The sequence below is a fragment of the Vulpes vulpes genome, chromosome 2, assembly GCF_048418805.1.
Source record: "Vulpes vulpes isolate BD-2025 chromosome 2, VulVul3, whole genome shotgun sequence".
Taxonomy (NCBI): domain Eukaryota; kingdom Metazoa; phylum Chordata; class Mammalia; order Carnivora; family Canidae; genus Vulpes; species Vulpes vulpes.
In genome coordinates, this window is record NC_132781.1 from 46,446,904 (window position 1) to 46,469,714 (window position 22,811).

Genomic DNA, 22,811 nt, shown 5'->3' on the forward strand with positions numbered 1-22,811 from the left:
AAAAATAATGTTTTGAGGATGCCTGAGTGGCTCATCTGACTTCAGCTGAGGTCATGATCTTGGTGTCCTGGGACTGAGCCCCCGAGTCAGGCTCCAAGTTTAGTGGGGAGTCTGCTTGTCCCTCACCCTCTGCCCCTCCATCTCATTTGTGTGCTTGCTCTCTTTCTTTTCTTTTTTTTTTTTTTTGCTTGCTCTCTTTCAAATAGATTAATGGAATATTTAAAACAAACAAACAACTTAAAACTTATATGAATATTACAGTGTAAAAAGTGTTTTTTTAACCTAACAAAATGTGTATTACTAATATATGTTGATCTAGTGTATTTTGTTGTATAGTTTATTACATATGATTATACTGTGATTTTTTTTTATACCACAAAAATAGACATTTAGGTTGTTTCTAAGTTTTCATAACACAGTACTTCACTAAACATGAAGTTGTGTGTAGACGACATAAAATTGTCTTTTATTTGTTTTTGCATTCCAGAATTTATCCTAAGGTTAATTAAATATTTGTTATTAGTAATTTTTATGCTTTGAATAATAGAACGGACTGTTTTGTTGGCATTGATTTTGGGGTTGTTTTGGTTTTGACTTTGTTTTTAGACTATAAATTCTTTTTTTTTTTTTTTTAGACTATAAATTCTTAATTCCTGTTTTTCTTTAGTCTTTTCAACTGTTCAGAAACCCATATTAATTCAGTACTGAGCTAGTTTACAGTTAGGCAGCCTTTAGGTGAAACCAAATCTATAAATGCATTTCTCTTTGCATCATTAAAACAATTCTTTTGGGGATCCCTGGGTGGCGCAGTGGTTTGGCGCCTGCCTTTGGCCCAGGGCGCGATCCTGGAGACCTGGGATCAAATCCCACATCGGGCTCCCAGTACATGGAGCCTGCTTCTCCCTCTGCCTATGTCTCTGCCTCTCTCTCTCTCTGTGTGACTATCATAAAAAAAATAAAAATAAAAAATAAAAAATAATTCTTTTGAATTACCATTTAAAAATGAGCTATTTTGCATAAAGTCTCCATTTTTTGGATTATCCTGAAAAATTAGGAACTCTTGCAACCGTAGGTCCACATTTTCCCATGGCAGCAGTTAGCCCAAGCTGAGTTGCAGCTGCCCTTCTGTAGATGGGCATAAGCTCACCAAAGAAATAAGTTCCTACCACTTCATTACTGTTTATTATTGCCCTTGCACTATTTGTTATAGTGAAGAAACACTTCTTTGTTGATGTTTCTATAGAAAGTGGACAAAAATATAGTTGGACCACTGCAGTAGTCAACAAAAGTAGAACAGTATATTTCTCTGAAAGTGAAGAATATTGTAATACGATTAATATGCAAACAAAATGAGTCTTATATGGAAAGATTACAACCTTGCCGACTTTGCTAATTTATATTACTTGCATTGTTCTCTGTAGACATGTGTTTGTGATCTCTAAATTTTTGTGTAAGTAGCTGAGGACTGCTGCATAATATAGTTGAAGATCAAAAAGATATTAAGATAGTTTGTAGTTAATGAAGTTCTGTGTGATGCAAGATAGTCACTTTTTTTTTCTTTTAGCTGTCTTACATACCCTTGTTCTAGAAAGGTTTTAAGCAGAGGCATTGAAAACTGGCTTAATCTCAACTGTCCTACCTTTCCGCACTGTTTTCTTATTTTAAAGATTTTATCTATTTATCTGAGAGAGACAGAGATAGCCAGAGAGAGCACAAACTGGGAGGAGAGGGAGAGGCAGTGAGTGACTCCTGCCTGATGCCGGGACTCCATCCCAGGGCCCCTGGATCACAACCTGAACCAAAGGCAGACACTCAGCCACTGAGCCATCCAGGTGCCCCTTGACCTCCCTTTATTAGTCTTTGTATTTGATTTGTAACCCTTTACTTAAGGCAGTTTATAAAGATGCACACACTACAAAATACCATAGATTAAAAGTGAAAAGAGAAGAAACAAGAACAAAGGGTAAGGATAACATGTAATCAGAATCTAGGCCAAAAAGGTCTATCACAATGTTCTTGTTACAGGCAGAGCACAATTTTAACTCTTAGCTTTCTATGAGCTAACACAATGAAAAAACCTGTTATTTTCACAGTGTTCCCACAATAAAAGTAAAGTAGTTAATTCAGAAAGATAACTAACCAGTATCAGAATTTTTCATAAGGGTCTTCTTAATGGGGATTATGTGCTATTTTCTTTAATCTCATCAATATCTCTAAGGTAGATGGATGCCTGGTATTTAATTAACACTTAATGTGGAAAGGTCGACCACATCATGGGAGAGGCAGTGTGAAAAAGTATGTAGATTGTCCTTTGTTGTCTTATCAGTGGATATAGTTTCTCTCAACCCAGCTTTTGATATATATTGAGATTGAACTCTTCGGCAGGTACCTAAAGTGCAGATGTTCTGTACATTAAAAACAGACCATTTATATGTAGGATTTAAATATTTTTGTGAAAACCTAGTTTTACCTAGATAGAATTTATGCCAGTGCTTGTAGCTTAAGATTCCTCTTAGAAAAAAAATTAAATTTGCTACACAACTGTCTTGTTGGAACATACACAGAGCAGTATTTTTCCAGAGTGGAAAAATTTCCAAATGGTAAAATCATAAAGAAATAGACTTAAAAGGGATGCCTGGGTTGCTCAGTGGTTGAGCATCTGCCTTTGGCTCAGGACGTGAACTTGGGGCCCTGGGATCCAGTCACACATCAGGTTCTCCTCGAGGACCTGCTTCTCCCTCTGCCTGTGTTTCTGCCTCTCTCTCTCTATCTCTCATGAATAAATAAATAAAATCTTTTTTTTAAAAAGATTTTATCTATTTATTCATAGAAATGCAGAGAGAGAGAGAGAGAGGCAGAGACACAGGCAGAGGGAGAAGCAGGCTCCATGCAGGAAGCCCCACGTGGGACTCAATCCCGGGTCTCCAGGATCACACCCTGGGCTGCAGGCGGCGCTAAACCGCTGCGCCACCGGGGCTGCCCTTTTTTTTTTTTTTTTTTTTTAAAGAAATAGACTTAAAAGAAAAAAGGGGCCAGTATGCGGCTAGAACTTGCCTCAGCAGAACACCATTCCTATGGATCAGGACTCCTAACAGTTTTTAGCATAGATTAAATGTAAAGAAGTATTGGTTTTTTATTTATGTCTGTAATAGATATGGTCTCTGCCTTCAAAAAACATACTAATATATGGCTCTGCTTCTTAAAAAATAAGATTTTTTTCTTCAGCTGTACTAGAACTACAGTTCTAGGTCTTATTACCTTCACTACTGAATCTTTTTTTTTTTTTTTAAGATTTTATTTGATTATTCATAAGAGACACTGTGAGAGGCAGAAACATAGGCAGAGGAAGAAGCAGGCTTCCTGCAGGGAGCCTGATGGGGAATTTGATCCCAGGACCCCGGGATCGTAACCTGAGCTAAAAGCAGACATTCAATCACTGAGCCACCCAGGTCTCTCCACTACTGAATCTTTTGAATTCAGAGTCAAAACCTATTTTCTAATGACTGCCTTTTGTATTTCTGTTTGCCGTCTGTAGCCTTGACTTTTTAGCAATACTATATTTTCCAACTGCTTAAAATGATTTTGCATTTGGATATTTTGTCCTGTTTTATTCAACATATTATTTTTCCTTCTTCCAAACCTGCCTCAAAATTTTTCTAATCACTTCCGGTTTTTTTAGTCTTTTTAGTTTATAAAGTTGACTTAGTTTTCAGCTCATGTTATATTCTCGTTATCACCTTTCCTGTCTCCTTTCCCACCTTACTTTTAACTAGATTGTACATTTATTTTGAGATGGATTGCATTTTATTCATCTTTAATCTTAAAACCTCCTAGCATAGAGCGTAATGAATGAACGAATGAAAGGACATGTATACCTCACATCTTGCAATTACATTTAACGCATAGAAGTTTCTTATGGATAGGGACAATTTCTTCACATTGCTTTTTATTTTTATTTATTTAAAAAATTTTTAAAAAATATTTTACTTATTCATGAGATAGAGAGAGAGAGAGAGGCAGAGACACAGGCAGAGGGAGAAGCAGTCTCCATGCAGGGAGTCCGACGTGGGTCTCCAGGATCATGCTCTAGGCTGAAGGTGGCGGGCTCCCTGGGCTGCCCCACATTGCTTTTTATGTCACAGGTAGCTTTCCTACGTGCTGAGCTACATAGGACACACATCTGTATTGTTGGGATTGAATACTGGGTACCTGGTAGTTCTTTGGTAAACGAATTGACATCGAAAATATAGTTCTCAGTTGTTTGTTTCAATGGAGGCAAACACTCTAGAAATCAGTTCATTTGAGAGACACTGTAGGTTTCCCAGTTGTTTTATCATAATACCTGGGCATTTGTTTTTAGATGTAAACAGGGGATCTGCCTTTATGACTAGAGAAGGTCATCGTCAAGAGCAAGTAGTGGATTTGTCCCCCCCAAAAGTTCCACTTTTGCTTATATGAAGTCTGACAATAAAAGCTCTTTTTTTTCAAATCCTTCACATTGCTCTATCCCAGTCGAGACCTCTGTCATCTTCTATTTTTATCTCTCCCTTGCTTTGATATTTCCTATGTATTATCTCCAAAATAATCACCATGAAATACCCATTTTAGAACATTGCTCCCTTAAGAATTGTTGTGATTTCTGCATTGTAGCAATTCATTTGGGGTGTCTACATTAGTATTCATCAAACCTTGTGCTGAAAAAGGTTCATTGGACAGAGTATTTTCTGTTATTTATATGATTGGAAAGTATTAGGAAACTTTTTTCTTGTGTTACAGCAGTGGATTTTTGTGTGCGACTTAGTTTTAACTTAAAAAATCAAGCTTACAGGACTCTTGTAGCTATGTTTGTCACCTAAAAATGTAACATTTATAAGCAGAAACTGGAAAAGTAATACGCATGTTAGAATGTAAAAAGGTCTTCAGTTTTTAAAGTTTTAGTATAATCAGTGTTGAACCTTTAAAAAAGAAATTGTATCAAAACCAGGGGGCACCTGGGTGGCTCAGTGATTGAGCATCTGCCTTTGGCCCAGTTCGTGATCCCAGGGTCCTGAGATTCAGTCCCACATCAGGCTCCCTGCGGAGAGCCTGCTTCTCCCTGTGCCTGTGTCTCTGCCTCTCTTTCTGTCTCTCTCAATAAATAAGTAAAATCTTTTAAAAAAGAAACCAGCCCAGGGAGCTGGACTTTGATTTTTGCCTACATTTCAGAATTGGAAATGTTTGGAATTTTAAAAAAGAAACATGAGAGTAAAGTAATAGTGCATATTTAGTTCTGAGAACATAGTAGATTTTTATCTCAGTTTGAAAATGATGCCTGTAGAAGTCATTTAGAAACATTTACTAAATATCAATTGTGTATTAATTACTGTGATTTTTGTTTTAGGTTTTATTTATTTATTCATGAGAAACACAGAGGCAGAGACACAGGCAGAGGAGAAGCAGGCTCTCAGCAGGGAGCCAGATGCAGGACTAGACCCTGGGACCCTGGGATCATGCTCTGAGCCCTGAGCCGAAGGCAGACACTCAACCCCTGAGCCACCCAGGCGTCCCACTAGTGAATCATTATTGAATACTTTTCTACCTCAACAATGAAGGATTTTCCCTTTTTCTAACAATCAGATTTAGACAAAACATTGCAGTGTGATAGAAATTAAGGTAAAGATGCATTTACGGTATGCTAGGCACTATTGTAAGTACTTTATATGTAACCAACTCATTTAATCTGCCTGACAATTGTGTGAAATAGATACTATTAGTAAACTAGCCTGTATCAGTTACCTTCATTTGTTTGGTTAAGGGGGTTTGCAGACTTATAGCTAGCAAGCCAGATACTACCTGCTCCTTGTTTGTGTACAGCCTGTGAGCCGAGCATGATTTTTAGTGGTTGAATAAAGCAAAAGAAAAATATTTTGTAAAGCTTTATTTTTTTAAAAAAAATTTAAAGATTTTACTTATTTATTCATGGGAGACACCGGGGAGGGGGCGCAGAGACCCAGGCAATGTGATGTGGGACTCAATCCTGGTACTCCGGGATCATGCCCTGAGCCAAAGGCAGACACTCAACCACTGAACCACCCAGGTATCCCTAAAGTTTTATTTTGTAAAAAATTTAATTTTCTAAATTACCAATTTGTAAAAAATAATAATAATAAAAAAGACAAAACATGAAATTCAAAGCTCAGTGTCTGTAAAGTTGTATTGGAATAGAAACACACCTGTTCATTTACATTGTTTTTATTTTTTTGGAGAGAGAGAAAGAGGGAGGACAAGCAGGGGCTTGAGGGAGTAGGAGAGGGAAAGAGAATCCCAAGCAGGCTCCATGCTGAGCTTGGGGCCTGATGTGTGGGGCTAGATCTCAACAACCCTGAGATCATGACCTGAGCTGAAATCAAGAGTCGGATGCTGGGACACCTCGGCTCATCGGTTGAGCATCTGCCTTCGGCTCAGAGTGTGATCCTGGGGTCCCGGGATCAAGTCCCACATTGGGCTCCCTGCATGGAGCCTGCTTCTCCCTCTGCCTGTGTCTCTGCCTCTCTCTCTGTGTCTCTCATGAATAAATAAATAAAATTAAACAAAAAATGTCAGATGCTTAGCTGACTGAGCCACCCAGGTGCCTCTCATCTTTTTAAAGTTTTTTTTTTTTTTAATTTTTATTTATTTATGATAGCCACCTAGAGAGAGAGGCAGAGACACAGGCAGAGGGAGAAGCAGGCTCCATGCACCGGGAGCCCAATGTGGGATTCGATCCCAGGTCCCCAGGATCGCGCCCTGGGCCAAAGGCAGGCGCCAAACCACTGCACCACCCAGGGATCCCCAAGTTTTTATATAAATTCCAGTTCGTTAACATACAGTGTAATATTAGTTTCAGGTGTACAAGATAGTAATTCAGCACTTATATACATCATCCTGTGCTCATCACAAGTGTGTGCTCTTTTATCTCCATCACCTATTTAACCCACTCCCCCCAGCCACTTTACTTCTGGTCACCATCAATTCTTTATAGTTAAGAGTCCCCTTCCTTCTCGGTTTGCCTGTCTCTCTCTTTTTTTTTCCCTTTGCTCGTTTGTTTTGCTTCTTAAATTCCACATGTGATTGAAATCATGGTTTTTGTCTTTGACTTAATTTTGCTTAGCTAGAGAGTTATTATGCTAAGCGAAATAAGTCAGAAAAATGGCATCTCTAGCTCTATTTATGTCACTGCAAATGGTTTTACATATTGTTTATTGTTTTTTGTTTTTTACATATTGTTATTGTTTATTGTTTTTTACATATTGTTTATTGTTTTCTGAAATGGTGAGGTTGACGAAACTTAAAATACTTATTTTCTGGCTCTTTACTGAAAGTTTGGTTACCCTTGGTTTAGATAAATAGGGGGAAAGACAAAATCAAAATAAAAGGTAACAAAGTTAACGTATGTGCAAACAAATATGTCTGTTAGATCATACCAGGAAGACTAGTTATATAATGAACAAGCCAGCTGTTTTTTTCTTCCTAAAATACATATATTTTTTAAGATTTTATTTGTTTGAGAGTGTATGAAAGAGTACATGAACACGAGCAGCCCTGGTGGCCCAGTGGTTTGGCGCTGCCTTCGGCCTGGGGCATGATCCTGGAGACTGGGGATCGAGTCCTACGTCGGGCTCCCTCCATGGAGCCTGCTTTCTCCCTCTGCCTGTGTCTCTGCCTCTCTCTCTGTGTCCTGAATAAATAGAATCTTAAAAAAAAAAAAAAAAGAAAAAAAAAAGAAAGTACATGAGCAGGGCAAGGGCACAGGGAGAAGCAGACTCCCCACTGAATACTCCTTCTTGAAGTATTTTTTGAGAATCTTTAATAGGGGCCTGAGTGGCTCAGCCAGGTAAGCCTCCAACTCCTGGTTTTGACTCTTGGTTTCAGCTCACATCATGATCTCAGGGTTGTGAGATCAACCCCATGTCCCTCTGGCCCTGTGCTTAGCACTGAGTCAGCTTGGGATTCTCTCTCCCTCTCATCTACCCCTCCCCCTTCTTGCATGTATGTGCATGTGCACACACATTCTCTCTCAAATGAATAAAATCTTTTTTTTTAATGTTCATTCTTTTTACTATTTAAAAAAAAAATTTTTTTAATTTATTTATGATACACACACACAGAGAGAGAGAGAGAGAGAGAGAGAGAGGCAGAGACACAGGCAGAGGGAGAAGCAGGCTCCATGCACCGGGAGCCCGACGTGGGTATCCATCCCGGGTCTCCAGGATCGCGCCCTGGGCCAAAGGCAGGCGCTAAACCGCTGCGCCACCCAGGGATCCCCTCAAATGAATAAAATCTTTAAAAAAAATCTTCAATAAAAGCTCAACTGTAATGAAAAATACTTTATTTCAAAATGTTAGATTGGCCTTTTTTTCCTGTTAATATATTTCTTCCAAGTATATCTGAGGAGTCTTGTAAATATTTTTTTGATTTTGAGTGGCAGTAGGAATTATCATTGAAATCTGAGTACCTTGGCCTTGTAATTTGATTTTTGCCTGTGAAGCCCAGATACCATTTTCTGACACTGAGGATTTCATGAGGAAATCTTTATAATTTTGCTTGTAACCTTTTAGGACTGGCTATAGTTTATGCTGTTGAGGATATGGTTCTCTATTGAGGATGTGCGTCACAATCACTTAGAGACTTTTAAAAAATTTGATGACTCTTCAGAATCTCTGAGGATAAGGCCCTTTATTATGATTATCTTCAGGAAGTTCTTCAAGTGGTTCTAATATACACTCCTAGTTACTTCCTTCTTCAACTATTGTAATGAATCCAGTTAAACAAAATACACATGTGGCATTTATTCTGTTTTCTGTAGATGTTTTTCAACCTAAAGACTCATTGTCTAAATTGATTTAGACTTGTAGAGGTCAGTGGCATCAATTTGTTGAATTCATTTTCTTTTGATGTCAATAGTATAATAGAATCCAAGTTGAAAGTTAGAGGGCAAGTAGTATAGTTTAGTATTCTTCACTTTTATAAGATATTTATTTGGCATCATGGTATCCCAGAGAGTCTGGAAATAATGGATTTGATAAAGTAAAACACAACTTACAGGAAACAACATTTTTAGGAGGAATAGTTTATATTTGAGAACCATTTGGTCAGGCTGTATGCCTGTAAAATAATAATAAAAGTAGATTTTTTTCTTTTGTTTTTATTTAAGTATGTTTTGGCACCGAAGTAAAGAGAAAAATGACCCACAATCTCTAAAATCATATTAGAACAAGAAATGTTTGTCTTTTTTCACATTCCTTTTCACTTTTGATAGGCATACACAGTCATATCACAGAGAATACTCATTTTATCTCATATGAGATAAAAAGCACTAGAAAGTGATATACAATAAAATCTAAAGGCAGAAATTCAGTTTCTTTGGAACCTTCAGGTGTTCAAAATAGCTTCATGCCTTAAGTCAAAGAAGAGGAGGAAACTTTTTTTTTTTTAAGATTTTATTTATTCATGAGAGACGTACAGACAGGCAGAGACATGGGCAGAGGGAGAAGCAGGTTCCCTGCAGGGAGTATTAGGATTGGACTGGATCCCAGGACCCCAGGATCAAGCCTGAGCCAAAGGCAGATGCTCAACCACTGAACCACTCAGGTGCCCCTCATTTTTTAATCAATGAAGAAGTAGTATTTGAGCACCCATCAACAAGTAAACCCTGCTGGGATGAAGGTTATATCTAACATGTTTGATGGGTGTGCCATGGGATTGTGAGGATGCATGCATAAATCAGTATGCATGCATCCTCATCCTGATTAATTAAAGGGAGAGCCAAGAGATGGTAAGGTAGACAGGCCAAGAATGAAAAAACAATGAAAAAAAATGGAAAGAGAGGAAATACCAGCAGTAATGAGATGATGCTTATAAATTGTAATGGTAGTGAGTATCAAAAACTTAGTGGAGAGAGTGATGAAAACAGAGTGGGTAGGATGAGTTTTTAATTATGTTTTGCATGTCAGTAGCCCTTGTTCTGGGTGTCTTTCTTGTTTTGTTTTTTTTTTTTTTTTTTCTTTCTTGTTTTTGTAGGTGGGAAACAACCTTTTACATTTGAAAACCCTTGACCGTATTGATTTACCTGGAGGGTATCCAGAGAGTAGAGTTTAAGTACTATGAGGGGTGAAGAGTATTTATTCCAGTAGAGTTTATTGACAGCTAAGCCTATAATAAAAAAGGCTGCTATATTATTATGACTAAACTGAAGATATGGGGTATATTAGGGTTTTCCAGAGAAACAGAATAGAATGTACGTATGTATTTAAAAGAAAAAAGTAACAGTCTCTCTTTCTTTCTCTCACTTGAGTGGGTGGGTTAGATTTCAAGGAATTGACACATGATTGTGAAGGTTGGCAAGTCCAAAATTTACAGGGTAACCTGTAGAGATCCAGGGAAGAGTTGAGTTGCAGCTAGAGTCCAAAGACAGTCTGCTGTCAAAATTCTTCCTTGGGAGTTGTGTATGTCTTTTCACTTAAAACCTTCAGTTGCTTGGATGAACCTATCTACATTGGGGGTAGGGGGTAATCTGCTTTATTCATTGTCAACTAATTTAAATTTTAACCTCATCTAAAATATGCCTTCATAGCAAGATCTAAACAAGTATTTGACAAAATATCTGGCTACTGTGGCCTGGCCAAGTTGACACACAAAATTAACCATTACAGGAGGTATAGTACAAACCATCTCATACATGATTCCAGTCTTCTAGTGACAGGCAAAACAAAAAGGCAAAAAAGGTGGATTCTAAAAGAAAATATGGATATCTGGATATGATTTATATTGTGTTACTTAAATCTATGTCTTTTCGATTTCAAAGCCCAAAAACTTTCTGCCTGTTTCTTCAGATTCATAACCTAGCTATGGAGCGTCTATTTACAACACTTGGCCTTTTTGCCTTTGATATTAGAGTTACTAGACTTGATTGGTGGGAATAGTTCTCTGTGAAAAAGTGGTATCTTCTTAACCTTTGGCCCAAAGCTAATTGAAAAGTGCAAACTATTTTTATATGTACCCAGATATTTATTTGATCAGTGACTTAAGTCTTGTAAAATGAGATGTGGTTGTTGGCTATAACTAATAGAAGTGAGGAAATGGTGTGGCTGTTGGAAGAATTCTACTTTTTCAGCAAACTGTGCCTGAGCTTAGTCTGTCTCTCAATGATGGATCAATCTGGTCTTTTTTGTTTTTGTTACTGCCTGCCAACAGCAGGTCCCAGTGAATCATGGGCCTCTGAGATGGAGCAGAGTAAGAACAAGCATACTTTAAAGCCTAGGTATTTGATTAAAAACTTGCAATGATCTAACATTTTTAAATTGTGAGCATGGGAGAAAACTTTTCTTATACTTTATTGTTCACACAGAGCACAAGATACTGCAAAGGACAATTAATAGTTTGGTTAATTTTGCAATCTTTATTTTTATTAGAAAATTATTTCAGAACTCTAGAAACTTACGGACAAGTGAGGAAATCAAAGATTGAATTAAGGAAATGAAATTACTCTTAGGAGGTACTTTGTTTTATCTAATCTCATAGATTTAAACTATATATACTGGGGTATTTTTCAGAATATTCAGTGCATTGACTTAGTATATGTAAGTTTATTTATTTATTTCATTATTTGACTGCATTGCACATAGCAGTTTTAAATATTTTTATACAGGGATCCTTGGGTGGCTCAGCGGTTTAGTGCCTGCCTTCAGCCCAGGGTGTGATCCTGGAGTCCCAGGATCCAGTCCCACATCAGGCTCCCTGCATGGAGCCTGCTTCTCCCTCTGCCTGTGTCTCTGCCTCTCTCTCTGTCTCTCTGTCTCTCTCTCTGTGTCTCTCATGAATAAATAAAATCTTAAAGAAATAAATATTTTTATAGCATAATATTCAGAGTCAAATATTGAGAGCTTAGAGAAACCTATAAACTTGGGGATTAGATCTGATGTCATGTTTAGTAGCATCATCTTGATTATCAAAGTGATAAAGAATTTGCAGGAACACCCAGAATACCCACCACTAATTATTTAAATGAGAGATGTTCCAAATCAAAACACATATGTATTTTTTTTTGAAGATTTTATTTATTTGAGCGAGGAGAGGCATGAGCATGAGGAAAGGGGTAGAGGGAGAAGGAGAAGCAGATTCCATGCTGAGCAGGGGCCTAATGCAGGGGCTCCATCCCAGGACACTGAGATCATGACCTGAGCTGAAGGCAGACCTTTAATCTGAGCCACCCAAGCACCCCACATATGTATGTTCTAATACACAGTTATACATAGATCAGAATGATTTGAATGGTGCAAACAATTCAGAGAGAGCAAGGGGAAAAGAAGATGGCATAAGTGAAAAAAATATTTCCTTTCTGGGGAGAAAGACCATGTTTTGGGAGATGATTGCTTCAGTTTTCATTTCTTAAGATTTCCAGAATATCAGTCATGTGACACTAACCAGATCATACATGTTCTTCATTATTTTTTTGTTAAGATTTTATTTATTTATTCATGAGAGCCAGAGAGCGAGCGAGAGAGAGGCAGAGATACAGGCAGAGGGAGAAGCAGGCTCCATGCAGGGAGCCTGATGTGGGACTCGATCCTGGCACTCCAGGATCACACCCTGGGCCGAAGGCAGGCGCCAAACCGCCGAGCCACCTAGGGATTCCCACTCTTCATTATTTTTTATGAAAAAAAGGGTCAAAAATTAAGTTAACAAGAACCTTGATAAGAAAGCATGTTTCCAGTTTATTAAGGTAGGTTTTGAAAATATATGTAAAGTTCAAAAAATAAATAAAGTTCAAAACAGGGCAGAGATAACATGTATGGTATTACTTATGGAATTTATTTATATTATTATTCTGATTACTCCTCACTATAATTCACATTTAAGTCCATTTCATAGTTGAGAAGAGCTTATAACTTGACTATATATTGAGTATCTAAAAACAGATTAATAAGTAGTACCATTATGAGATGTAACATGAATAGGCAGTTTTATGTCTCTTTTTTTGTTTAATGCTGGTTATCTGTGTTGTGTTTTGTTTTGTTTTGTTTTGTTTTAAAGAGAGAGTGAGCAGGGAAGGCCAGACAGAGAGGGAGAATCTTAAGCAGGCTCCATACTCCACACCCAGTACTAAGGGCTCCATCCAAAAATCCTGAGATAATAAACTGAGTCAAAATCAAAGTCAGAGGCTTAACCAACTGAGCCACCCAGGCACCCCTTGGTCTGATGCTTTTGAAACATCATGTAAGGCTAGTGTAATTAGGGATCCCTGGGTGGCGCAGTGGTTTGGCACTTGCCTTTGGCCCAGGGCGTGATCCTGGAGACCCGGGATCGAATCCCACGTCGGGCTCCCGGTGCATGGAGCCTGTTTCTCCCTCTGCCTATGTCTCTGCCTCTCTCTCTGTCTCTCTGTGACTATCATAAATAAATAAATTAAAAAAAAAAAAAAAGGCTAGCATAATTAAGAAAGTAGCTTTTAGTTGTCTAGGTCAAACTGAAATCTTAATTCATTAAATTATAAACAAGTATTTTTTATCTTTTTACCACCTTGTGATAAGAAAAAGATTACCAACATCTGTGTGGTTCAGTTGGTTGGGCGTCTGCTTTTGGCTCAGGTCATGATCACAGGGTCCTTGGAACAAGCTCCATGTCATTAGGCTCCCTGGTCAGTGAGGAATCTGCTTCTCCCTCTCCAGCTCCCCCTGCTTATGCTCTTGCTCTCTCTCAAATAAATAAATAAAATTTTTAAAAAGGCTAGCTTTATTTTTCTTTATTGAATTATTGTGTATAAAATCTATGTAAAGATAATAGGATAGGGATCCCTGGGTGGCGCAGCGGTTTGGCGCCTGTCTTTGGCCCAGGGCGCGATCCTGGAGACCCGGGATCGAATCCCACATCAGGCTCCCGGCGCATGGAGCCTGCTTCTCCCTCTGCCTGTGTCTCTGCCTCTCTTTCTTTCTCTCTGTATGACTATCATAAAAAAAAAAAAAAAAAAAAAAAAAAAGATAATAGGATAAAAATGGTAAAAATAGTTGGAAACACTGGGAGGGGTATATCTGTGATGTGAATAGTCCTGCAGGTTAATAAAATATATCCCATTAGTGGTTTTGAGAAAAATTCTGTTTTTTGTAACTGTGCTAAAAACCTAATGATTTGCAAAATACCATGAAGCATGCAGTTAATTGGGAAACAATAGATTTTATTTAACTTGTAAAAATTAACTAGCGTGCAGAGGTACTCAGTAAATCTTTATTGGCAGTAGTTTCTGCCTTGCCTCATTGCTGTATCTAGAAAATATTGTTTGGATTAGGATTATGAGTTGTAATATGTGCTGGTCAAGCAAGGTAGATAATCTGCTGACCCTCTTTATTTATTTTTAAGATTTTATTTATTTATTCATGAGAGACAGAGAGTGAGAGAGAAAGGGGGGGGGCGCAGAGGGAGAAGCAGGCTCCATGCAGGGAGCCATGGGACTCAGTCTCCGGTCTCCAGGGTCACTCCCTGGACTGAAGGCAGCGCTAAACCTCCGAGCCACCCAGGCTGCCCTGATTATTTCCATTTTTATGTTAATTTTGCTGTTAACGTATAATCAGCTTATGTTTTTCCCTTACACACATCCTTTATTTTCTGTATATTTCCTATTTCATAAACTCATGGTTGGCAGGGACTGATGTACAAGATAAATTATTATTATTTTTTAAATTTTTATTTATTTATGATAGTCACACACAGAGAGAGAGGCAGAGACACAGGCTGAGGGAGAAGCAGGCTCCATGCATCGGGAGCCCGACGTGGGATTCGATCCCGGGCCTCCAGGATCGCGCCCTGGGCCAAAGGCAGGCGCTAAACCGCTGCGCCACCCAGGGATCCCTACAAGATAAATTGCTAATTAAATATGTTATAAAGGTTGTTTTGGTAAGTGTGAAACCTATATTAACACATGGAAACTGAAAATGCAAAGAATTTAAGTTCATAATTCACTCATCCAGTTTTGTCAGATTTTTAAAAGCTATTTTCTTTTTCACTTTTCCCCTTTCTCTTTCTGTGGTGAGGTACTTTCTCCAGCAATAAATTTTGTTTAGGAGAGCTCCATTTATATAGTAGATAAAACAAATATAATATTAGAATATAGAAATGTTGGGACATCTGGGTCGCTCATCAGTTAAGCAGTTGTTTTCGGCTCAGGGCATGATCCTGGAGTCCCGGGATTGAGTCTCTGTCTCTCTCTCCCTCTGTCTCTCATGAATAAATAAATAAAATCTTTAAAAAAAAACAGAGTATAGAAAGGTTAAGAATTCTGTATTCAAGAAACATATTGAAGCTTCTGTTTCTATTGCTTAAGCAACACAGAAGTGATCTCTCAGAACGTCTGAATATTGACATGCAAATGAATAAATGAGACTCTTTGAAATATATTTGTAATATATATAAGTAGCTTAGAAGGGATTATTGAAGTGCTGTCAAAATACATCTCAAAAATGTTAAGTCTTCTCATTCATTATGTTGACTTCAGAAGAATTTGTAAACTGCCTAAAAGTGCATGTAATACTCTGTTTGTATGTGCTTCTTTGAGGAAAGAGATCTTGATTTTCCTTACATTCTCAAAGGAATACAGTGACCGCCCCCTCCCCCCAAAAGATTAAGGATTCCTTCACTAGGTAGTGTGAAAATATTGCCTGGTTTATTTGTACTGTTGGTTGTAAATAATAGATTGTTGCAAAATATTCTGAACTATATCTTTTGCTCTGTTTGAGAACCCTTTATTTCTGTGGTCATGTGATATTTTGCAGTTATATGTTAAAATTTTAAGCTAAAATGTAAATCTGAGAAATATTGTACATTATATTCTTAGATTCTTAGCCCCAAGATTTTTATTTTTTTTAAGATTTTTTAAAAAAACTTATTTATTCATGATAGACACATAGAGAGAGAGAGGCAGAGAGACACAGGCAAAGGGAGAAGCAGGCTCCATGCCGGGAGCCCAACACGGGACTCCATCCCGGGACCCCAGGATCGTGCCCTGGGCCAAAGGCAGGCGCCAAACCGCTGAGCCACCCAGGGATCCCCAAGATTTTATTTATTTTTTTAAAAAATTTTTTTAAATATTTTTTTTCTTTATTTATTTATGATAGTCACACACACACAGAGAGAGAGAGGCAGAGACACAGGCAGAGGGAGAAGCAGGCTCCATGCACCGGGAGCCCGATGTGGGACTCGATCCCGAGTCTCCAGGATCGCGCCCTGGGCCAAAGGCAGGCGCCAAACCACTGCGCCACCCAGGGATCCCCCCAAGATTTTATTTTTAAGTAAACGTCACACCCAATGTGGGACTTGAACTCACAGCCCTAAGATCAAGAGCTGTACTGGTCTACTGAATGAGCAAGCTAGGTGCCTACTGTGCAGATTTTTTGGTACATATCCCAGATTACCATTTTTACTGATAAATTTTTTTGTTGTATATTTCTAAAAATCTTAAAAATAACTGCAGTGTTGGGGCACCTGAGGGCTCAGTTGGTTAAGTGTTTGACTCTTGATTTTTGGCTCAGATTGTGATTTCAGAGTCATGAGATAGAACCCCACATTGGGCTGAGCATGGAGCCTGCTTAGGATTCTTCTTCCTCTGTCCCCCCACACCCTGTAGGCACACGTGTGTGCATGTTCTATAAATAAATAAATAAATAAATAAATAAATAAATAAATAAATAAAAAAATAAAATAAAATAACCATAATGCCGTTATGATTCTTGAAAAAGTCAGTTATTCTTTAATATCATCAGACTTGGGCGGCCCGGGTGGCTCAACGGTTTAGTGCCGCCTTCAGCCCAGGGCCTGGTCCTGGAGACCTGGGATCCCTGCGTGGAGCCTGCTTCTTCTCTGTCTGTCTCTCCTCTCCCTCTTTCTCTCTCTCTGTCTGCCTCTGTGTGTCTCTCATGAATGAATAAATAAAATCTTAAAAAAAAAATATCATCAGACTTTCATCCAGTGTTCATTTTCCCCAAATATTTGTTCATTGATTTATTTTGCAGTTGTTTATTTTTCAAGCAATTAAAAAAATCCATATCTAAATAAAGTCTGTAAATTGCATTTGGTTGATATGTAACTTGTGTCTTTCTACCTATAGGTTTCCCTTTCTGGCTTTTTCTTCCTTTCCTTGGAATTTATTTGAAGAAGCTGGATCATTTATTTTATAAGGCTTTTCCCAGTCTGGATATTGCTGGTTATATCCCTTTGGTGTCTTTTAACATATTCCTCTGCCCTTTGTGCTTCTTGCAAATGGATAGTTGGAGCCAGAAACTTAAACAGATTCAGATTTGATTTTGTGGCAAGAATATTTTATAGGTGGTGCAGTTTTACTCTGTCAAGGGATACATCATGCCTGGTTGTCTATTTGCCTTTGGTTGATTAGGGGAAGAAAATGGTGATACTAAAATTTTTTATTCCTCTCTTCATTTCTCCTGTATCTTTTTATTCCTCCACCAATAGCATTTAAACATCTCATTTGGTTGGGAAGAACTCCTTTTCAACATTTCCAACTGTTTGTAAGATATATATGTAAGATATATATTTATGGTACCATCTTTACTTCTCCCTGCACTTATCAGCCCATCTAAATATGGTTTCTATATGTTAAGCCATATCCTTTTCTTGTTACTAAAACCAATCTCATCAAGGTTATCAGTAAGCTCTATACTGAATGAAGTAGACCCATTTCAGACCTTATGCTGCTTAGTAATTGGGTGATTGTGGATACTATCGATTGCCACTTCTTGAAATACTCCCTTGGCTTCTGTCACATATTCTCCCCTGTTTTTTTACTTTTACCTCTTAAGTGGCTTACTGTTAGCCTCAGTTGTAGGCTTTTTTTTTTTTTTTTTTTTAATGGTGGTGTACTGCCTGGTTCTAATAACCTAGGCCCTCTGCTCATCTAGGTCTATGTATTCTCCATGGGTCTTCCATTGTCATGACTTCAGTTACACTATCTCTAAACTGTTAAGTGCAAAATAATTTTATTTTTTTTTTGTAGGTTCATTCTCTTCAGAGCTGATTTATTTGTGCTGTTTCCTACTAAAAATCTTAACAGGAAACTTGGAATCAACATACCTAAAATGGAATGAATTATACTTCCCTCCTCTCCTCACACATAGGAGTTTCCTATTCAACATAGTTCTAAACCAGAAATCTGGGGATCCCTGGATGGCTCAGCGGTTTAGTGCCTGCCTTCGGCCCAGGGCGTGGTCCTGGCGTACCGGGATCAAGTCCCGTGTCGGGCTTCTTGCATGGAGCCTGCTTCTATCTCTGCCTGTGTCTCTGCCTCTCTCTCTCTGTCTGTCATGAATAAATAAATTAAATATAAAAAAAATAAAAATAATAAACCAGACATCTCTTGAAGTTATCCTTGACTCCTTGCATGACCTTTCTTACCTTCCTGCCTACATCTAGTCACCAATCCTGTAAGACTTACCTGGTAAATAATTTAAATCCATCTAATTCTGTTCATTAATTGCTGCTATAGTAGTGTGATTCCCCATCATCTATCACCTTCATTACTATAAGCCTCCTGTCTAGTGTCTTCCTGTCAGTCTTTCTGGTCCTTTCTTCACTATGTAAGTAAGAGTAATTTTTCTGAAAAAAATGTTTTCTAATGGCTGCCCATTCCTCCTAAGATAAATGTAAAGACCTGAGCTTGTTTTATGATCTCTATAGCCTGCTTACCTCCTCAGCTTCATCCTGAGTGGCAATACTTGTCCCCTCTGTGGTAATACTTGTCCTGCTTTTGCACTGTTTTTTTTTTTTTTTTTCCAAGATTTTATTTATTTGAGAGCAAGAGAGAGAGCAGGGGGAGGGGAAGAGAGAGAGAGAGAGAATCTCAAGCAGACTGCACTGAGCTCAGAGCCTAGTGTGGGGCTCGATCCTACCACCCTAAGATCATGACCTACGCTGAAATCAAGTCATGATCTGATGCTTAGCTAACTGAGCCACCCAGGCGCCTCTCTCTGCACAGTTTTAACTGACTGTTCCAGTAGACTGTAAACTTCTCGAGTATAAAGAGCGAGTATTTTCCTTTATTAATCCTGGTGGCCTGGTACATAGTGTTTTGTAAATGCTTGATGAATTAATTGTGCAATATGCAGCTATGCATCCAGTACTTTATGTCTTGACTTTATTATTATTAGATCATCTAGTATTCTAGTACTGCTGTTATTCTTGTACATTGATTTAGTTTTTGGCTAGAGATAGTCTCTCCATAATTAAATTGGACTCTGTGGATTACCATTGTTTCAGATAATAGAAACTTATAGACAGTTCAGATAGTCACCACCATCAGATAAGCTTTATCCTAATGTGACCTCTGTCAGAGTGTAGGAGTCCCTAGATGCATTGGCTTATTGATGGTTAAAACAAAAAAAAGTGAGGGGTTTGTTGTGGCTCAGATTGTGATCTTGGGGTGGTGAGATTAGGTCCCACATTGGGCTTTGCACTCAGCTTGGAGTCTGCTTGAGACATTCTCCCTTTTCTTCTTCCCCACCCCTTGCATTCACATGTGCTCTTTCTCTCAAATAAATAAATCTTTAAAAAAAAAAAAAAAAAGACTCGGATTCATGGGTAGCTGTGCAGTTGAGCATTTGCCTTTAGCTCAGGATGTGATCCTGGGGATCGAGTCCCGCACTTGCCTCCCTGCCCCTCGGCCTGTATCTCTGTCTCTCATGAATAAATAAATAAAATCTTAAAAAAGAGAGAGAGAGAGAGAGTTAGAAAAGTGAGGCTTAAAATAATTAGAAGTTGTAAAATATCAGAGAGAGATGGTTTTCTGGGTTGTCCATTTTGTTTGGTCTCCCCCCCCTTTTAAGATTTATTCATTCATTCGTTCATTCGTTGATTCATTTATTCATGAAAGACACACTGAGAGAGGCAGAGACATAGGCAGAGGGAGAAGCATGCTCCCTGCAGAGAGCCTGATGTGGGACCCAATCCAGGGACCCTGAGACCACCATCTGAGCTGAAGGCAGACATTCAGCCACTGAGCCACCCAGGCGTCCCTGTGTTTGGTTTTTATTCCACTATTTATTACTGGCATTTAGTCTTATTTTTCTGGATTTAAAAAGAGATGTGGTTTTCAGGCGTCATTTTGAGCCAGCTAGTCTTTAGGTTGGAAGAATCATTAAAGATCATAAAATTAATCCCTGATTATATTTGCTAGAATTGTTAAACAGAAAGATACTAATCAAAATCAGTAGCTACCATTGGAAACATCTGAGCACTCACTTTTTGACTCAGGGCTCAAATTTAAAACCAGGGTTGTTCTCATTTTTACTCCTTGACTGGTTTATTCACCACTCTAATAATAACCCTGGTGGATAGAATAGTGTGACTGTCATAAGCATGAAAAAGGTACTCAAGTGGCCTTTGTCTCTTCTGTCCGTGATGTATCTCTTGATAGGTGGTCCCACAGGCCCATCATTAAATGTTAATTTTATTTAGAGGACAATTTCCTGTTCCTTTTAAGTGTGCCTGCCAATAGAATTTTATATGTACCAGTAGTCTGCATTTGAAATAAGACTATCTCAAATATATTTTCTAAATACAGTGGAAATGCTGTCTATTTTTGTACAGTGTGGTAAGACAAACTAAACTTATTTTTTTTGTAAAATAGGAGATTTGAAGAATAATTCTCTAAGAAATAATTCTTGATTTTTCTTAACTTTTACCTACATTTACTTTGAACTGATCACAATATTTCTTAGATGTTATATAGAAATTGATTCTACAGTGTTACAAATATAAAGAAAGGGCTCTGAAATACTGGGTTATAATTATCCAAGAACTGACTTAGAGAATTGGATTACTGTGTGAGCACACAGATTCTGGGTAGTCCATTCAGTTTTTTATTTTGAAAACAGGTGCTTCTTGAGACAGCTGGGTGGCTCAGCGGTTGAGCATCCATCTTCAGCTCAGGGTGTGATTCTGGGGTCCAGGGATTGAGTCCCGCATCAAGGAGCCTGCTTCCCCCTCTGCCTATGTCTCTGCCTCTCTCTCTTTGTCTCTCATGAATAAATACATAAAATCTTAAAGAAAGAAAGAAAGAAAGAAAGAAAGAAAGAAAGAAAGAAAGAAAAAGAAAGAAAGAAAACAGGTGCTTCTAAAGAACACAAAATAAATTGAAATAATATGAAATTGTTTCTTGATCAAATGCTTTGGTTAAGATGGCATGTGATTGCTGAATAGCTTATTTATGTTATAAATAATATCAACCCTTCTAAGATTATTAGTGACTTATATTCACTCTTGAAGATTACTTCAGTTGCAGTTTTTTAAAAGATTTTATTTTTAAGTAATCTCTACACCCACCATTGACCTTAAACCCACAATCCTGAAATCAAGAGATGCACGCACCACTGACTGAGCTAGCCAGGTGCCCCAAATTTTTGCCTTTGAGGGAGAGTTATGATTTAGAGAAGTTATATGTTAATATTTGAAATGTAATAAAATTAATATCAGTATTACCTGGCCGGTGACATGGTTGAGAATGGGTAATTTGAAAATAGTGCTGTTTTGGATCCCTAAACTATTAATGGTAGTTTAAAATACATACTGATATTATGGTATTGATTATAACAGAAAATATCATCTAATATTCATATTAGCATTAAGGAATTTCATCTTTGAAAGTGTATATTGCAAATGGTAATTTAGAAATAATTTAAATTTTAAGTAAAGGAAATTACCTTCTCTCTTTCTTTCTCTCTCCTTAGGTGGAATGAACCCTATTTGTTGACTATCTCCTGATTACTGGTTGGATTCACTTGTAAAAGAATCATCTTCCCCTGTGTGGACGCCACTTAGTGGCATATTTAGTTATAAATCCAGGGATTGCAAAGCTTTTGGATTTCCCAAAGGAGGGACATACCACTATATCAAAGAAGCTTGATATTACAGCCAAAATGGTGCTGTCCCAGAGACAACGAGATGAACTGTGAGTTTCTCTGTTTTGTATTAAAAAAAAAAAAAAAATCTCTCATAAAAGACAAAGTAGTAAATTAAAATAGAACTTTGGGAGATCTATTCTTAAAACTCTTAATTGTAAGTGTACAGATACTGGTTTGGGTAGTTTAGTCTGATTTTAAAACTGGGTCTTACTTTGAAATAGTGTTATTTATTACCCTTGTGACTTTGTTGTAAAGAAGTTTAAAGCAGAACAAAGAAGTAAGTTATCTGGGATAAGTTTTATTCTAAGCTTGTATAAAATATATTATGTTCAGTAGGAAGATAAATCATTCAGAGCTCCTCTAAACTTTTTTGTCTAGAATGTGTATATTAGAAAAATGAAAACTTTTATGTTATTGCTTATTCCTTTCCTTTGCCTTATTGTATTTTTTATCTTTTACCATTTAGGGGCTATTAGAAGATTTGAACTTCATGAGGTGGATAGCATAATAGTTAATACAAATGCATTAATGAGAGAGGCATAAAATGATTTGACCACTGATATTTTATAATATCTTATAGTATTCCATATTTTATAGCATTCTGTTTTTATAGGTGAAGAATATAGAGGAATAATTTAGCTTCATGTTCTAGATTTTTAAAAATTTTTCTGTGGCTTTTTACAAAACTATTTGGAAATAATTTCAAATTTATGGGTAAGTTTTAGTTTTAAGAATGGTACAAAAAAAAAGAATGGTACAAAAATATTTAATGTACATTTTATCGATTTCACCTATTTTGTACCATTTGCTTTATCATTTGTACTCAGTACTGTGTGTGTGTGTGTGTGTGTGTGTGTGTGTGTGTATCTATGTATGTGTACATGCAGTGTTTTCTCC

The 22,811-nt window shown here is 37.6% G+C and overlaps 1 protein-coding gene across 4 annotated transcripts in view; it reads left to right on the top strand.

Annotated features, from left to right (window-relative positions):
* Window positions 1-22,811, top strand: part of PAFAH1B1 (platelet activating factor acetylhydrolase 1b regulatory subunit 1) — an 84,417-nt gene that overhangs the window by 14,496 nt on the left and 47,110 nt on the right. For 3 of the 4 annotated variants that reach the window (XM_026016311.2, XM_072741445.1, XM_072741452.1), the window contains exon 2: window positions 21,741-21,961. The exons of the other annotated variant lie outside the window; for it this stretch is intronic. In XM_026016311.2, the coding sequence (XP_025872096.1) occupies window positions 21,930-21,961 (32 nt within the window). In that variant the 5' untranslated portion in view covers window positions 21,741-21,929. The remainder of the gene's footprint in view (window positions 1-21,740; window positions 21,962-22,811) is intronic. 4 annotated transcript variants of the gene reach the window in all.